General features: G+C 36.0%; 1 protein-coding gene across 4 annotated transcripts in view; it reads left to right on the plus strand.

The window, feature by feature from the left end:
* The window catches only part of fktn (fukutin), a 25274-nt gene extending 13040 nt beyond the window's left edge, over positions 1 to 12234 (plus strand). For 3 of the 4 annotated variants that reach the window (XM_043717131.1, XM_043717138.1, XM_043717142.1), the window contains 5 exons: positions 874 to 1006; positions 3479 to 3608; positions 5039 to 5172; positions 6022 to 6146; positions 9386 to 12233. In XM_043717131.1, coding sequence (XP_043573066.1) covers positions 874 to 1006; positions 3479 to 3608; positions 5039 to 5172; positions 6022 to 6146; positions 9386 to 9599 — 736 coding nt within the window. In that variant the 3' untranslated portion in view covers positions 9600 to 12233. Of the gene's footprint in view, positions 1 to 873; positions 1007 to 3478; positions 3609 to 5038; positions 5173 to 6021; positions 6147 to 9385 lie in introns of all 4 variants that reach the window. The other variant, XM_043717149.1, reaches the window with a different exon arrangement.
* The last annotated feature ends 1207 nt before the right edge of the window (positions 12235 to 13441 follow it).

Below are 13441 nucleotides of genomic sequence, written 5' to 3' on the forward strand. Positions count from 1 at the left end.
GCGCTCTCTGTCTCGCGCGCCCGCTGTGTGTGTCTCGCGCCCGCCTCTCTGTGTCTCGCGCCCGCCTCTCTGTCCCTTTCCCTGAGAAATGTCTACACTCAGCTTGTGAATCTTGCAGAGATGTGTAGTTGCTCAGTCCTGATCATTAGATATTTGAACTGTCGAGGAAACAAAATATATGTGGATCGGTCAAGGAAGGTGGAATTTAGTTTGAGGATTAGCTGTGATTTTATTACATTGAAAAGCAGAGTTATGGAGCTGCTCTCATTTCTTCTGTTCGTCATTAAATGTTCTCCTAACTGATTGGACTTGGACTTTAACTTTCTCAATTTAAAAAAAAATGTATTAGATTGGAAACTGTAGCATTTATGTATTTTTGGAATGAATTACATTTTTGGATCAACAAATGTGTAGTGACTCTAACTTTGATTTGTCAGCAGCAGAATACTATTAAAGCTATTTCATTGCCGTGTTATATATAAGTTAAGCAGTTCTGAACAGTTAGAGAGATGGTACTTCTTTGCTAATTACTATCAGTTCTTTCCCTGTCTCGGAGAGTTCATAGTGAAACTGCACATTACCACAAAAATACTTTGCAAACATGTATTTGCAGAGGTCCTTTAATAAATTCACATAGAATTAGTGATGCAGGACACTATTAGCCAAGGAAGTCCCACAATTTAGCATGTTTGTAGCTTGTCATTGCCCAAAGATGTAATTGTGTAATGTATTCTCAGTTGATAAAGGCACTATTATTAGATACTGTCTCTTGCCTTATTTAATGCTGTAATGCAATACTCAAACACTGTGAACAGGGGAAAGAGAAGGGTCAATTTATGAATTTAATTTGCAAACTTTTTTTTGCTATTACAGACCTAATCTACACCTGGCTTCAATTGATGGACTACAAATCCAAGTTCCTAAGCAAGTAGCAAACTTTCTAGAAGAGGTTTCACAATCTAGGTTTGTTGAATGCAGATACAAGGAAGCAAGAATGTTTTATCAGGTTAGTTTGTGTGCCAATTCATTCCCAATAGTTTGGCCAAGTCTTGTTGTCACAAAAAGCCATAGCATGTATTATATTGAAAGTCTTTTTGATTGAGTAACTTTCTGTTGTAGGTCAAAATATTCCCTAGTTTTGATGATTGGATGCACAGTTTAAGGTGTAGGTGATAAAAGATGGGGCTAGGAAAAGGAATGGATTTTAACCTAATGCACCTTGCTAATTTTTGGATTGGATTTTTCACAGTTGAGTTAAATATGTAGCAAAATCGAAGGGAGGAGGAGAAAAAAGTAATTTGTGTACACTGAAATGGAAAATAAAATCTAAATGTCAACTGACATAAATTGAAGAAAAATCATTGCTCAATACTATCTGGACTACAGCGACTTAAAATAAGGATTTATAGGTATTTTTCAGTATTGCTGAAAAAAACATTGTGTTAAAGCTTTTAGTATTGCACTTATCAAGACATTTGCTAGACTACCAGTATAAAGAGGAACAGTATTTTGTACTGAGAAGAGAGTGCCGGTTAATTGGCGAGTGGACTTCGTTGAGGACATTGACATTAAGAATGCACCAGTTAGATGTTGACAGACAGTTAACTGCTAAGCTTTGTTTAAATCAAACCAGACATGTTGACTCTAATTGGTCAAGGTATCATAGAGTCATAGAGATGTACAGCATGGAAACAGACCCTTTTTGGTCCAACCCGTCCACACCGACCAGATATCCCAACTCAATCTAGTCCCACCTGCCAGCATCTGGCCCATATCCCTTCAAACCCTTCCTATTCATATAACAATCCAAATGCCTCTTAAATATTGCAATTGTACCAGCCTCCACCACATCCTTTGGCAGCTCATTCCATACACGTACCACCCTCTGCGTGAAAAAGTTGCCCCTTAAGTCTCTCTTTATATCTTTCCCCTCTCATCCTAAACCTATGCCCTCATGTTCTGGATTCCTTGACCCCAGGGAAAAGACTTTCGTCTATTTATCCTATCCATGCCCCTCATAATTTTGTAAACCTCTATAAGGTCACCCCTCAGCCTCTGACGCTCCAGGGAATATAGCCCCAGCCTTCTGTAGCTCAGATCCTCCAACCCTGGCAACATCCTTGTAAATATTTTCTGAACCCTTTCAAGTTTCACAACATCCTTCCGATAGGAAGGAGACCAGGATTGCACGCAAAATTCCAACAGTGGCCGAACCAATGTCCTGTACAGCCGCAACATGACCTCCTCGCTCCTGTCGTCAATACTCTGACCAATAAAGGAAAGCATACCAAATGTCCAGATCCTGTTGTAATCTGAGGTAACCCTCTTCGCTGTCCACTACACCTCCAATTTTGATATCCTCTTGAGGAATTAATCAGTGAACGGTTATTGTCAATTTTATTAAATTGGAACAGGTAGGGTGTGTTCAAATGTTCTTTCTGTTTGCAACTTAAGACCAATTTGACATTCAACAGGCTCAGAGTTTGGTGCACTTGTGCGCAATGCAAGCTATATATGAATATACAGAATATGCGCACAATCTGTTTCATATTAACAGAATAGGTGACAGTCATTCTCTGGTTCATTTCTCAGGTCAATCATCAGTTAATTTTCCTTGTTTAAAGTTTGAGAGAGATTGTCAGTCATCACCTAACTGCATCCTGGATGCATTCACCGACCAGCACTTCTGCCCTTATCGTATAAAATGTTATTCCCCTTGTATTGGTATTCCTGCATATCTCCTGGTGATTGCAAGACAGAAGGCTTCAATAAAATGTGTCTTTGCGCAATGCTTCACTTCTTCTATTAGGCTACTATATTTTTTGTTCAGAGTTTGGAATGGTAAATCAAAGTTACTTTTGTGATGTATTTAATTGAGGTCTTTATAAGATTTATTGTGAACTTTTGAGGGAAAGCAATGAGTATTTTGAGATTAAATAACTTTGAAGCACAAAAGCTGTTCATAATTTGGAAAGAAGGTTCAAAGAGTCAAAGGTACAATTTACCCAAATTAATACAGAAAAACCCATAAAAATGGCTTGATGGAAATCCTGTCCAACAGTTCTTACAAACCGAACACATTTACAGTCACTTCCTAATTGTATACTTGATTTGTATGTTTTTGTACAACTACACACAGTGTATAGCTAATGTTTCTGTGGGCAGTATGTCTTGTCCAAGTACATATAGCTTCAGATTTATTCTTTAATAGCTCGATTTCAGCTTTATTTGTATGTTGCCAGTTTGCGCATCATGTAATTTTGTCCTATCTCAGGTTGCTGTGTCTTGTTTGGATTGGAAGGATTTCAGCTAATATTAACATACTGTATCAAGGTGGTTTTTAAATCTGTCTACATTAACAAGGGTGTATCTATTTTTAAAAGAGGGTGCTTTGTGTTCTCTGTTTTATATCCCATGTAAGACTGTTTGTTTGGTTGGTTTTGGTTGGTTTTGTTTGTTTTTGTTTGTTTTGTTATAGGTGTACCCTGAGGACACATCACAAGATGCTATGGAATTTAAAAAAAAGGCAAAGGATTTGCTTCACCTGGCTGCAAAGACATTGAATGGACAGGAAGTGCCATTCTGGCTCAGCAGTGGAACATGCCTAGGTAAAGTACCATGCCTACATAGCTTTTTGAAAAGGTACTAAGATTTGTTTTGGGAAGCATTCTGTAACAAATAGTATAACTGATGAAATAAGGTGAAAAAGAGGTGTGGGAGTATTAAAGTTTCCCCCATCTCCCTGAACATAAGCAATCCCTTGTCATTTATGCAACGGGAGGACTAAATTGATGTACAGTAATTAAATAAATATAATACTTTAGGTGGAAATTGCCACTGTAAGGGAGATTAAAGAAGTTGGAAAGAATCTGGAGTTAGTAGAATGACCAATAATCTGTGAGCTGGATAGAAAGTGTTCAGTTAGAAAATTTTGTACATTAGTAATTAATTGTATTAAGGATTAATTAAAAGCCTTTGATTTCTTGGAGTTCAAAACAAGAACCACATTTGGAAAAAGAATGATGGAAAAGAGAGGCTGTAAAGTTGCAAGATATGTGATGTGACTACAACTAGAATATTTGATTTGAAATTTCAGGGTCAAACCAAGGATGCAGATTTAAAAGCAATCAGCAATAATTAAGACTCTTCCAACATTTAAAAGAATCCCCAACAGACATGCATCCCCTGTCACTTCCCTTCCTTTGCTGAACACTGACTATAAAGGGTAGACCCTCTATAAGAATGGTTATGGTCAAGTTGATATTGACTTAGTTTTGAAAGAGTTGAAACCAGGCCAGAAATAAGGCTGGTAGTTCCAGAGCTTTTTGCAGTTGGGGAATGAAGCAAAGTTGAATGGCAGGTATGTGAGAGAATGGATAAATATTTAGTTTTATCTGAATTTTGAGGATTTATGCTTATTTATGCAAGGATCAAATGGTTGAGTCAGTATAGTTTATTGAAAGAGTGAGCATTGATGAGTCAAATGCTTCTAATTTTGTAATTCTCTTCAAATAGAAAATTTGCATGTTATAGAGCCTTTTATGACCTCAGGATATCTCTAAGCACTTCACAGCCAATTATGTAATTTCTGAAGTTAGTCGCTGTTTTAATGTAGGGATTTGAGCAAGTGAAATATTTGTGATAGGATAGAAAATTGGTTGGACTACTGATAAGCAGCAGACTAAAAGACTCTGTAGAAAAGGACAGTTTAGAAGAATGGAAGGAGGTTGGGAAAGACGACAACATGGTACTGAATTGCAGGCTGTATTTTGAGTGGAACTAGAGGTGGGTTTTTTTTTCACCATTGGTGTGATAAGAGAAATGATGAGTTCTATTTTTCCACTTTCAAAAGCAAACTGACAAATTTGCAGCCAGACGAACTTTGTAAAGTGATGGTGAGAATAGAAACATTTGCAGCTGAACTGTTGACATGTCTGAATACATGGCCTTTTGCCTGTGTTGCAAGTATTTTGGAGTTTAGTGGAGTAAGCTTTCTAAAATCAGTGTTGCCCTAAATTCTCACTTCTGATTTTTCTAGGATGGTTCAGACAATGCAATATCATTCCATACAGTAAAGATGTGGACTTGGGAATATTCATAAAGGATTATAAAGTTGATATCATTACAGCATTCCAGAGGGCAGGACTGCCACTGAAACATAAGTTTGGTAAAGTGAGTCAACTGCATAACTTTCTGTTATCATTAATCCTTACATTTCTTAGATAATTGAACCCTCCGTGTAATAATTAAATGCTCTATTTTTTTGAATCAATTCCTTTCATAATTAAGAACTTGAAGATTAAAAACTACATAATTGTTTCAAGTCTCAAGTAAAATTAGTTCTTAAAAATAGTCTCAAAGCTTGTTATGTGAATGATGGCAATTAGCTCAATTCCACCAATTGTTATAAACTATGATAAAGCAATTTTGTTACTTATAAAACATCAAATCAACAAATATCAGCTACTGTATAATGAAGCAGTTCTTCAGCTGCACGTGTTGTTTCCTCATACACCAGCAAATGTTATTTTTCTGGTATGTTAAATATTAATAACAACAAGATAATTTGGAGGAAAAAGTGAATTTACCTGTTGAAGTGCTTACAAGACGTTTCTGCAGTGCGTACCTGATTTTGTGAATCCTGATGCTTGAGTTCTGCTGTGAACCCAACGATCAAATTATTTTACTGGGCTCTTACACATTTTGTTTCTATTTGCATACTGTATGTTTGAGTGAGATGAATCATGAGAGTTTTAAAATTTCATCCCTTTTCTGGATATATGTTGCTCCAACCCTAAAAGCCCAATAATAATTGCGCAGCAGAATCAGCAACAAAAAATATATTTTAACAATGTTAATAGTTAGAATTATTGATGGCATGTTTTTAAAGATGTTTGGCATAAAATTAAATTTTGTCTCAATGTAATAATGCTCCTGCTTTTAACCCCAATTTCATCAAACCATTTGAGGTGTATATTAACTCAGTCTGACCTTTTTTTTATTTTTTTCCTTTTTTTCCAGGAAGATGACAGCCTGGAGCTTTCTTTTCAGGCAGCAGATGTGAAATTAGATATATTCTTTTTCTATGAAGAGGATGATTACGTGTGGAACGGAGGAACCCAGGCGAAAACTGGCAAAAAATTCAAGTATGTTGATTAACAGCATTTATTTTCTTCAACTTGTGGTCAACATTCATCCCCTTTTTTTATTTTCCATCCATGTGTGGATTGAATTTTCATTCAGTGCACCAGTAGCAAAGTGATTTGAAGGTAGTGGAGCAGACTCTAGGGACCAAACTGCGTACTGCCTACTCCTCCTCATTTGTGTGTCCAATGTTAGTGAAAACAAAAATCTGCCCAGAATACTTTAAAGAAATCACCATAAGTATGGAAGAAGAATAAATACCAACCCCGGTTCATGAATTACTCTGCCAACTTACTGAGTTAAATTTTAAATCCACCATGCAGGCGTTTGGTTGCATTAACTCATACACTCAAAAATGATATTGCTGACTCTTAATTCTTTAAACTTAGCTCCATCTTGCTACCTCACCCAGCCCTCCTATTTACCGCTTACTTCACTCTTTCCCCTGCCCCGATACGTTGTGAAATAATGTTGGTTAATCATTGTTCCTGATTTCACATTTCACCAAAAGTAAGGACAGAAAAGCACAGATTTCATATGTAATGGCAGCATGTATGTTGCACATTGTTGTACATATGTGTGTTGCACTGATTCTCTGCATGCACAACTCATCTTGATTTCTATAGTCTGTATAATTTTTGATTTTTGTTTCCAAAGGGGATCAGGGTAATGTTTTGACTGTTTTCTTTACAATGCAATGCTTATGGGTCTCTTCTGATTTGGGTGTGGATCAAGAACAGCAGTGCCCTAATATTGACACTGAAGGAATCAGTCAAAGACTATGTTTTCATTTCTGAGTCAGAGTGCTAGAGAAACTCAGCAGGTCTGGCAGCATCTGTTGAGAAAGTGTTAATGTTTTGTGTCCTGTATGACCATTCTTCAGAACTGGAGTGAGTTTCTCTAGCACGTTGTTTGTGTTTCAGCTTTCCAACATCTGCAGTATCTAGCTTTTACTGACTGACTGACTGAGGTCATGTAGGAGGGCATCCTTAAAAGTAACATCAGAACTGTTCGATGTGCATCATGTTTAATAGTTTTCTTTCATCCAACATTAATAGGGGCAGTTAGTGATTGTCGCACTATAATAAACATCAGTTCATCAATTATTTTCAGTTTAAAAAAAATCCAAAGATTAAGCAGTAGTCTGTTGGTGTGCCTCATAAATAGTGTCATGATTACAAATTACTTTTTTAGTTTCACAATAAACTTTTAAAACCCAACTTCCAAGTGAATAATAATTGTTTTCCAATTTGCTCCCCTTTTTATTTTATACTAGAAACCTTAAACAAGATCTTTTAGTCAAAACTGACTTCAAGAATCATTAATATTACAGGAGTAACTATTTCTTATCCTCATTTTGTGTATGGCTTGTTTGTGAAAACAGTCTCCAGATCATATCCACTTTGATATCCACCCTATTTTGCATCTATTGAATAGGAAGAAAAAGTGTCTGCAGATGCTGCCTTTTAGTTGCATATTTATGGAACTGTAGCAGTTTGTGCCCTTGTGAAATAGTACATAAGCTGACTGAAAAATAAATTGTTTTACGGCTTTATGTAAATTAAAATTGCTTTCAACTTAAAATCGATCACATTTTGAATTATTCCTATGAATTGCAGAGTTTTTTAGTGATGTTTTGCAAAAAGCCAAGTGTTTGGTTTTTTTCTCATGTTGATTTCCATTGATGATACTCTTCCTCATTTTGTTATTTTACTGTTCAAGTTTCAAACACTTGAAACGTTTATCTTAACGTGTAAAACACAAGTACCATTCACCTGGCTAAATATTCAGTCCTTGCCATGCCAGTTTGCATAAACTCAGCATGAGTAACAATTCTGTCCAGTTTTCCTGGGGTTGAGACCAGCTTCACTGCGGTTGAACTATTTCTGTTGGAGCAAATTACTGCAGACGCTGGAATCTGTACTGAAATCAAAACGTGCTGGAAATCTCAGGTAGGGAGCATCTGTGGAGAGAGAGCAAGCTAACGTTTTGAGTCTAGATGACTCTTTTTCAGAATTTGCCCTGAAACTGGGAGAAAATATGGCAAAGTGTTCCCTTCAAAGCATATAGTTTACATCAGTAACAAGACATCTCTTTAGCACCTTAATGGTTGACCAAAACTTTTTTTGTTTTGCTTCACAGGAGGCTTATCAGACACATTTTGACACTAAGATGCATAAGTAGAAATTAGGACAGGTGACCATAAACATTCAAAGTTCTGAGGAGTATCTCAAAGACAGATGAAGCAGTTAATGAAAGGAATTCCAGTGCTTAGAGCCCAAGCATTTGAAGGCAAGTATGCCAAAAGTGAAACAAAAGAAATGGAGGGACACAGGAGACATGAATTGAAAGAACACTGGGTTCTCAGAGAGGGTTGAGTGTAAGAAATAGCTGGAGTAGGCAGTTATACCCTTTCGATTTGTAGGAGTGGAAGGAGATTGCAAAATAAATGGTTAGTATGCAGGCCTGTCAAAATGATTGATTCAGAGAAACTAGTGAGTTATAGAGTCTTGTATTTTCTTATTAATGAGAAAGTTGCTTTTAAGTAGTTAGTGTAACTAAATGGTGATTTTTATCATAGCTTTGGCAGTATCCAACAGCATATGAAGCACAAAATGCTGGAAATACTTAGGGTCTGATAGCATCTGTTGATGGAGAATCTGATCTAATTTTCAGAGCTACAACCTTTCATTAGACCTGTGAAAAGTTAGTGATATAATGGGCTTTGAGTACGTGAAAGGACAAGGATAGGAAAAAGAACAAAAGAGATTTGGTGAATTGAATTGAAAAGGAATGGCAATAGGACAAAAACAAAACAAAAGATGGGGCCACCGGAGGTGTAAATATTAGGATCCTGAATAGCTGCAGTCCAAAAGCAAAATAAAAGAATTAACAGGGCAAATCAAACCAAAGAAACATGAAACAAAGTAGGAACTGAGATTGTGGCTAAACTTCTTGAACTCCATATTAAGTCCAGAAAGTGTTAAAAGTGCATGGTCCAAAGAGTTGCTGTTCCTCAAGGTTCATTAGAGTGCTGCAGAAGGCCAGAAACAGGCATAGTGAAAACTGTGTGAAGAATTAAAGTGTCAGGCAGCTCAATGTTTGAGATTGCTCTCGTGTACTGAATGATGGTATTCCACAAAGCATCAACCAGTTTGTATATTTGTTAATTTTTATGGTTTTGCATTAACATCCTACTGGTATTGTCTATTTATTCTTATTATCAAATTGTTTTTTGCAGATATATATTTCCTAAATTTACCTTGTGCTGGACTGAATTTCTGGAGCTGAAAGTGCAAGTCCCCTGTAAAACACTCCCATATGTGGAGGCAAACTATGGCAAGAACTGGGCAATCCCTATAAGCAATTGGGATTGGAAAAGTTCACCAGCTAATGTGCAAGAAAATGGAATTTGGCCTATCCAGGACTGGGATGAAGTCATCCAAATACATTGAGCATGGCTTATAATTGAATGAATGGATTGATGATAGGAGGCTTGATGTTATACAAACTTAACTGTACGGAAAAGTCCAATTATAATTCCTTCTCCTAAAACAATTGCTGAATGCTTGTTACAGTACCTGAAACTGAGCAGGTCAATGACGTCAACTGCTGTTATTGGTATTTAAAGATTTTCCTTTTATTTGTAAAATGAGTTCTTCTTCATAAGAAAGACTATTTGGAAACTTGAACTGAACTGACATTTTAAAGATTACATTAACTGAGCCTTAAGTTTCACAACTGGAATAACATTCTAACATTTAAAAGTAGTAGTTTAGAATAATTTTGTTAATATTGTGCTAAAGAATGCTATTTTATTCAGATCAAAATGTTAACTTATTCATATTTTAAATTATGTATTTCATGCATGGAATTCTACATTTAACTTAATGTTTTGGAAAGAACACAGGCAACTGCTGGGCACAGATGCTTTGTAAAAGGTTGCTGGAAAGCCTTATGCAAAAATACATGGTGCTGTAGCGTGTACTATTCCAGAAAAGAGTTGATCCAGCCAGGAAAGTTTGTTTTCAAAACTAATGCACCTTCCCCTTTTTCATTAATATGATCTTTTACTCCACTTCCTGATTTATGCATTGTCTTGGTTACTGAGCAAATGTCTCCATGGAGATGTCATTCTAATGTAAATTAGTATGTAAATATAAATGCAGCAAAGTACAAGCTGTGGTTTGGACTCTGAGGGAATTGCTTTATTATGGGTTTGAAATTATATTATTATTTAATCTATCTGCTATATATAAAACTTGGCTGGGACATTGATGTAAGCTTATGAGACACCTCTCTTATAATGGAGTCCCATCTTATCAACCCAAACAAATCCCAAGGTGTTTCCCTAATGACTCTGAGCACTCCCAACCAAATACAAGTTCCACCTGCACACAGCTAAAGTGAAAACCCCAACATGATAATTTTTCTGAATCAGTGCTGAGTGACATTGGATAGTGATGCTACAATAAACGTTAAAAGTCTGTTAAAAATCAGTCACACCACCCATTTGTCTTTAATGCGTTAGCACTAAAATGGTGAATGTTTATTTCTTAAACTCTGCTGTGACAGGTTGATTTCGGCTCTGCTGAGTTAACTGTCCACGGCCTGCAAAGCAGGAGAAAGTAGATGCAATTTGTTTGTGTATCCAGGTGAGGTGGTCTGTCAGGTCAGCTTACAAAATCTTTTTCATTTCAGTGACTGTTTGTAAAGGACAGTATGAGTTAAGTAACTGAGACATCAGTTTGTCTTTAAGATGCTATCCCATTTTTAGAGGAATAAACGGTATTAAATATGTTGAAGTGTCAGTGAAACAGAATCATGTTTGTTTTGCAGTGAAGGCTGCAAATCATTCTGACCCCTGAAAGTTCTTGCTGTGAAATTTGTACTTTGTTTACATGTTGAAGATGTATTTTGCTACTTTTACTGCATTTTTGGAATAATAATACTTTATAGTTTCTCCAAACAATAATGCCCTATATTTGGAATAATTGTTGTTTGAATGCAAGATGAATAACGAAAGTTTAGAAAAACAATGATGTGCCAAGATTTGATACAGATTGTGAGTGACAAGTGTGAGCTTTCTGATTTTAAAAAAAATTGCCAAACTGTAAGGGTTATTATTTTAAAAGTCAAACATTTAAGATTTGGATGAGAAAGAAAACAGGGAAACGGCCGCCCATCACGTCAAAGGGCTTTTACTCCACCAGCACAACCTTGCACTTTTTCTTATTCTCACTCTCTCTCTCTCTCTCACTCTCTCTCTCTCACTCTCTCTCTCGCGCGTTGAATGTTGCAATGTAAGTTTACATGAAACTAACTAGTTTAATAATTTAAGCTTAACTGGAAGTTTTTGCAATGGCATTGAGTTGGCATGCTTTTGCATCTTATTGTTACCTTCATGGACTGAATGTGAAATGAATGATGTTGCTGCCTGTCAGTAGTTTGTGATCTATTTTACACTACAGTTATTTTGGTTTGGATAGATTTGAAATGTTTATCCAGTCAACTGGAGACTTCCCTTATCATTTAAAGTAAAGTACAGAAAACAGGATTGTACTGAATATAATGTATCCAGATCATGTTTTTTGAATGGATGTGCACTCAGAACCTGCAAGTGTTAAACTCCTGCTGTTTTCAGTACAGGATCACCTGGGTATGTACTCTGGATTAAATCAATTAAAATGCAAGAAAGGTATCTTGCTCATTTCTTTTTTATGTATGCAATTAAGTCTCTTATCATTGTAGCTTGTAAATAGCCCACTTTATCAAACAATGCTGTTTCTCTTTCAGCACGCTAGAACAATGGCAACTTCTGGTGATGTCCTATTTGTGAAGCAGCATCTTGCTGATGGTGCAAAATTCTGCATAATTCTATTGATATGTAGCACCAATAATGTCTGCATATATTTCTTAGGAAATATATTTTAAAAGCATCTTTTTTAGTGCTTGTGGCATTGCATTTATTGTGCTCTGTTGAGAACCTATGATAAAATTGTACTGGACTCATGAAATCTCAACTTTTAGCATGTTTAGTAAGTTTGTCTAACATTTTGCATATTTCAAAATGTATGTTTCAAGAATAAATTGTAACTTGTTACCTTTTGTCATTTTTATTAACCAAGCATTGGGAATAGTCTGTGTGGGTAACTAAATAATGCAATATATTGCTTTCTCTGTCCACCTTGGTTTTGATCTAGTGGTGAAGTGGGAGCAAGTATTTTTAGTCATGAAACAGTCCTCAAATGAAGTGAGGAGGGGGGAGGGGGGGGGGGGGGCAGGTCAGAGAAAAGTGTCTGGAGCCATGAAATCTCCATCAGTAAGCAAATTTTATAGTTTACAAGTCTGTGTTAAATCAGCCTTCCACTGTACAACAGTACTTTTTTTAAAAAATGACCGTAAGTTGATTCATTAAATAATTTTAAGGGATGTTGGACAAGCACTCAAATGAGAAATTTACGGGATTACAGACCAAAAGTGGAGATATTGGATTCAAATAGTCTTTCAAGAAAGTCTGCACAGATACATTTTTCTGATTCCATAAACTTTGCTCTGGCAGTACGTTTTGGTTAGAGACTAGCCTCCCGCTTCTTAGCAGTCAATTGCATTGAATCCTTTACAATTTACAATTCTAGGATTAACATAACAGAAGCTGTAGAAAAGGAAACAGTAAAAAGAAATGTAAGACTCAAGTTTTTCCTAGTCTTTCCTATAAACAAAAATTGGAGAGAAGTTTTTTAATCTGCCTTACTTACTTGGTGTTGCTTTGTTTGAAGTAGTTATGTTTTGTACAGCTGTTTGTAGCAAATTATTCTTGTTCCAAGATAAGCAAATTGTTTTGCAATTATTTTTTTTTAAAAAAAGACTCAAATTTGCAGTGAAGAAGGTAGCTACTCAGCTCATTTTGCCAAACTCTTGGTGTGCAGTAGTGCCTTAATTTCAGTCAGACAATGTGACATCTACAGTATATGAATACTTATCAATGCATCTTAATCTTAAGAATAAGAGGGGTTTTCTGAAAGTAGTGAGCTGCTCAAATCTGTAACTCCCCTTCATGGAAATCTACCTTGACTCACTTCTTTAAAATTTAAAGTAATTATTTTAAAGGTATATGAAAAACACTGTTGAAGAACTGATAGCTGTTTTTGGATCAGAAATATGCAAGGGCTGATCAAAATTCAAAATTAGCAGAGTCAAGTCAATAGTGATCTTGTAAAAGCTTATGTTTTGTTAATATCAATTTCTTCATCCAATCTATTTAATTGCTCTACAGTTATTATGTAGCAATAGTTAA

This window comes from Chiloscyllium plagiosum, chromosome 2 (assembly GCF_004010195.1).
Source record: "Chiloscyllium plagiosum isolate BGI_BamShark_2017 chromosome 2, ASM401019v2, whole genome shotgun sequence".
Lineage (NCBI taxonomy): Eukaryota > Metazoa > Chordata > Chondrichthyes > Orectolobiformes > Hemiscylliidae > Chiloscyllium > Chiloscyllium plagiosum.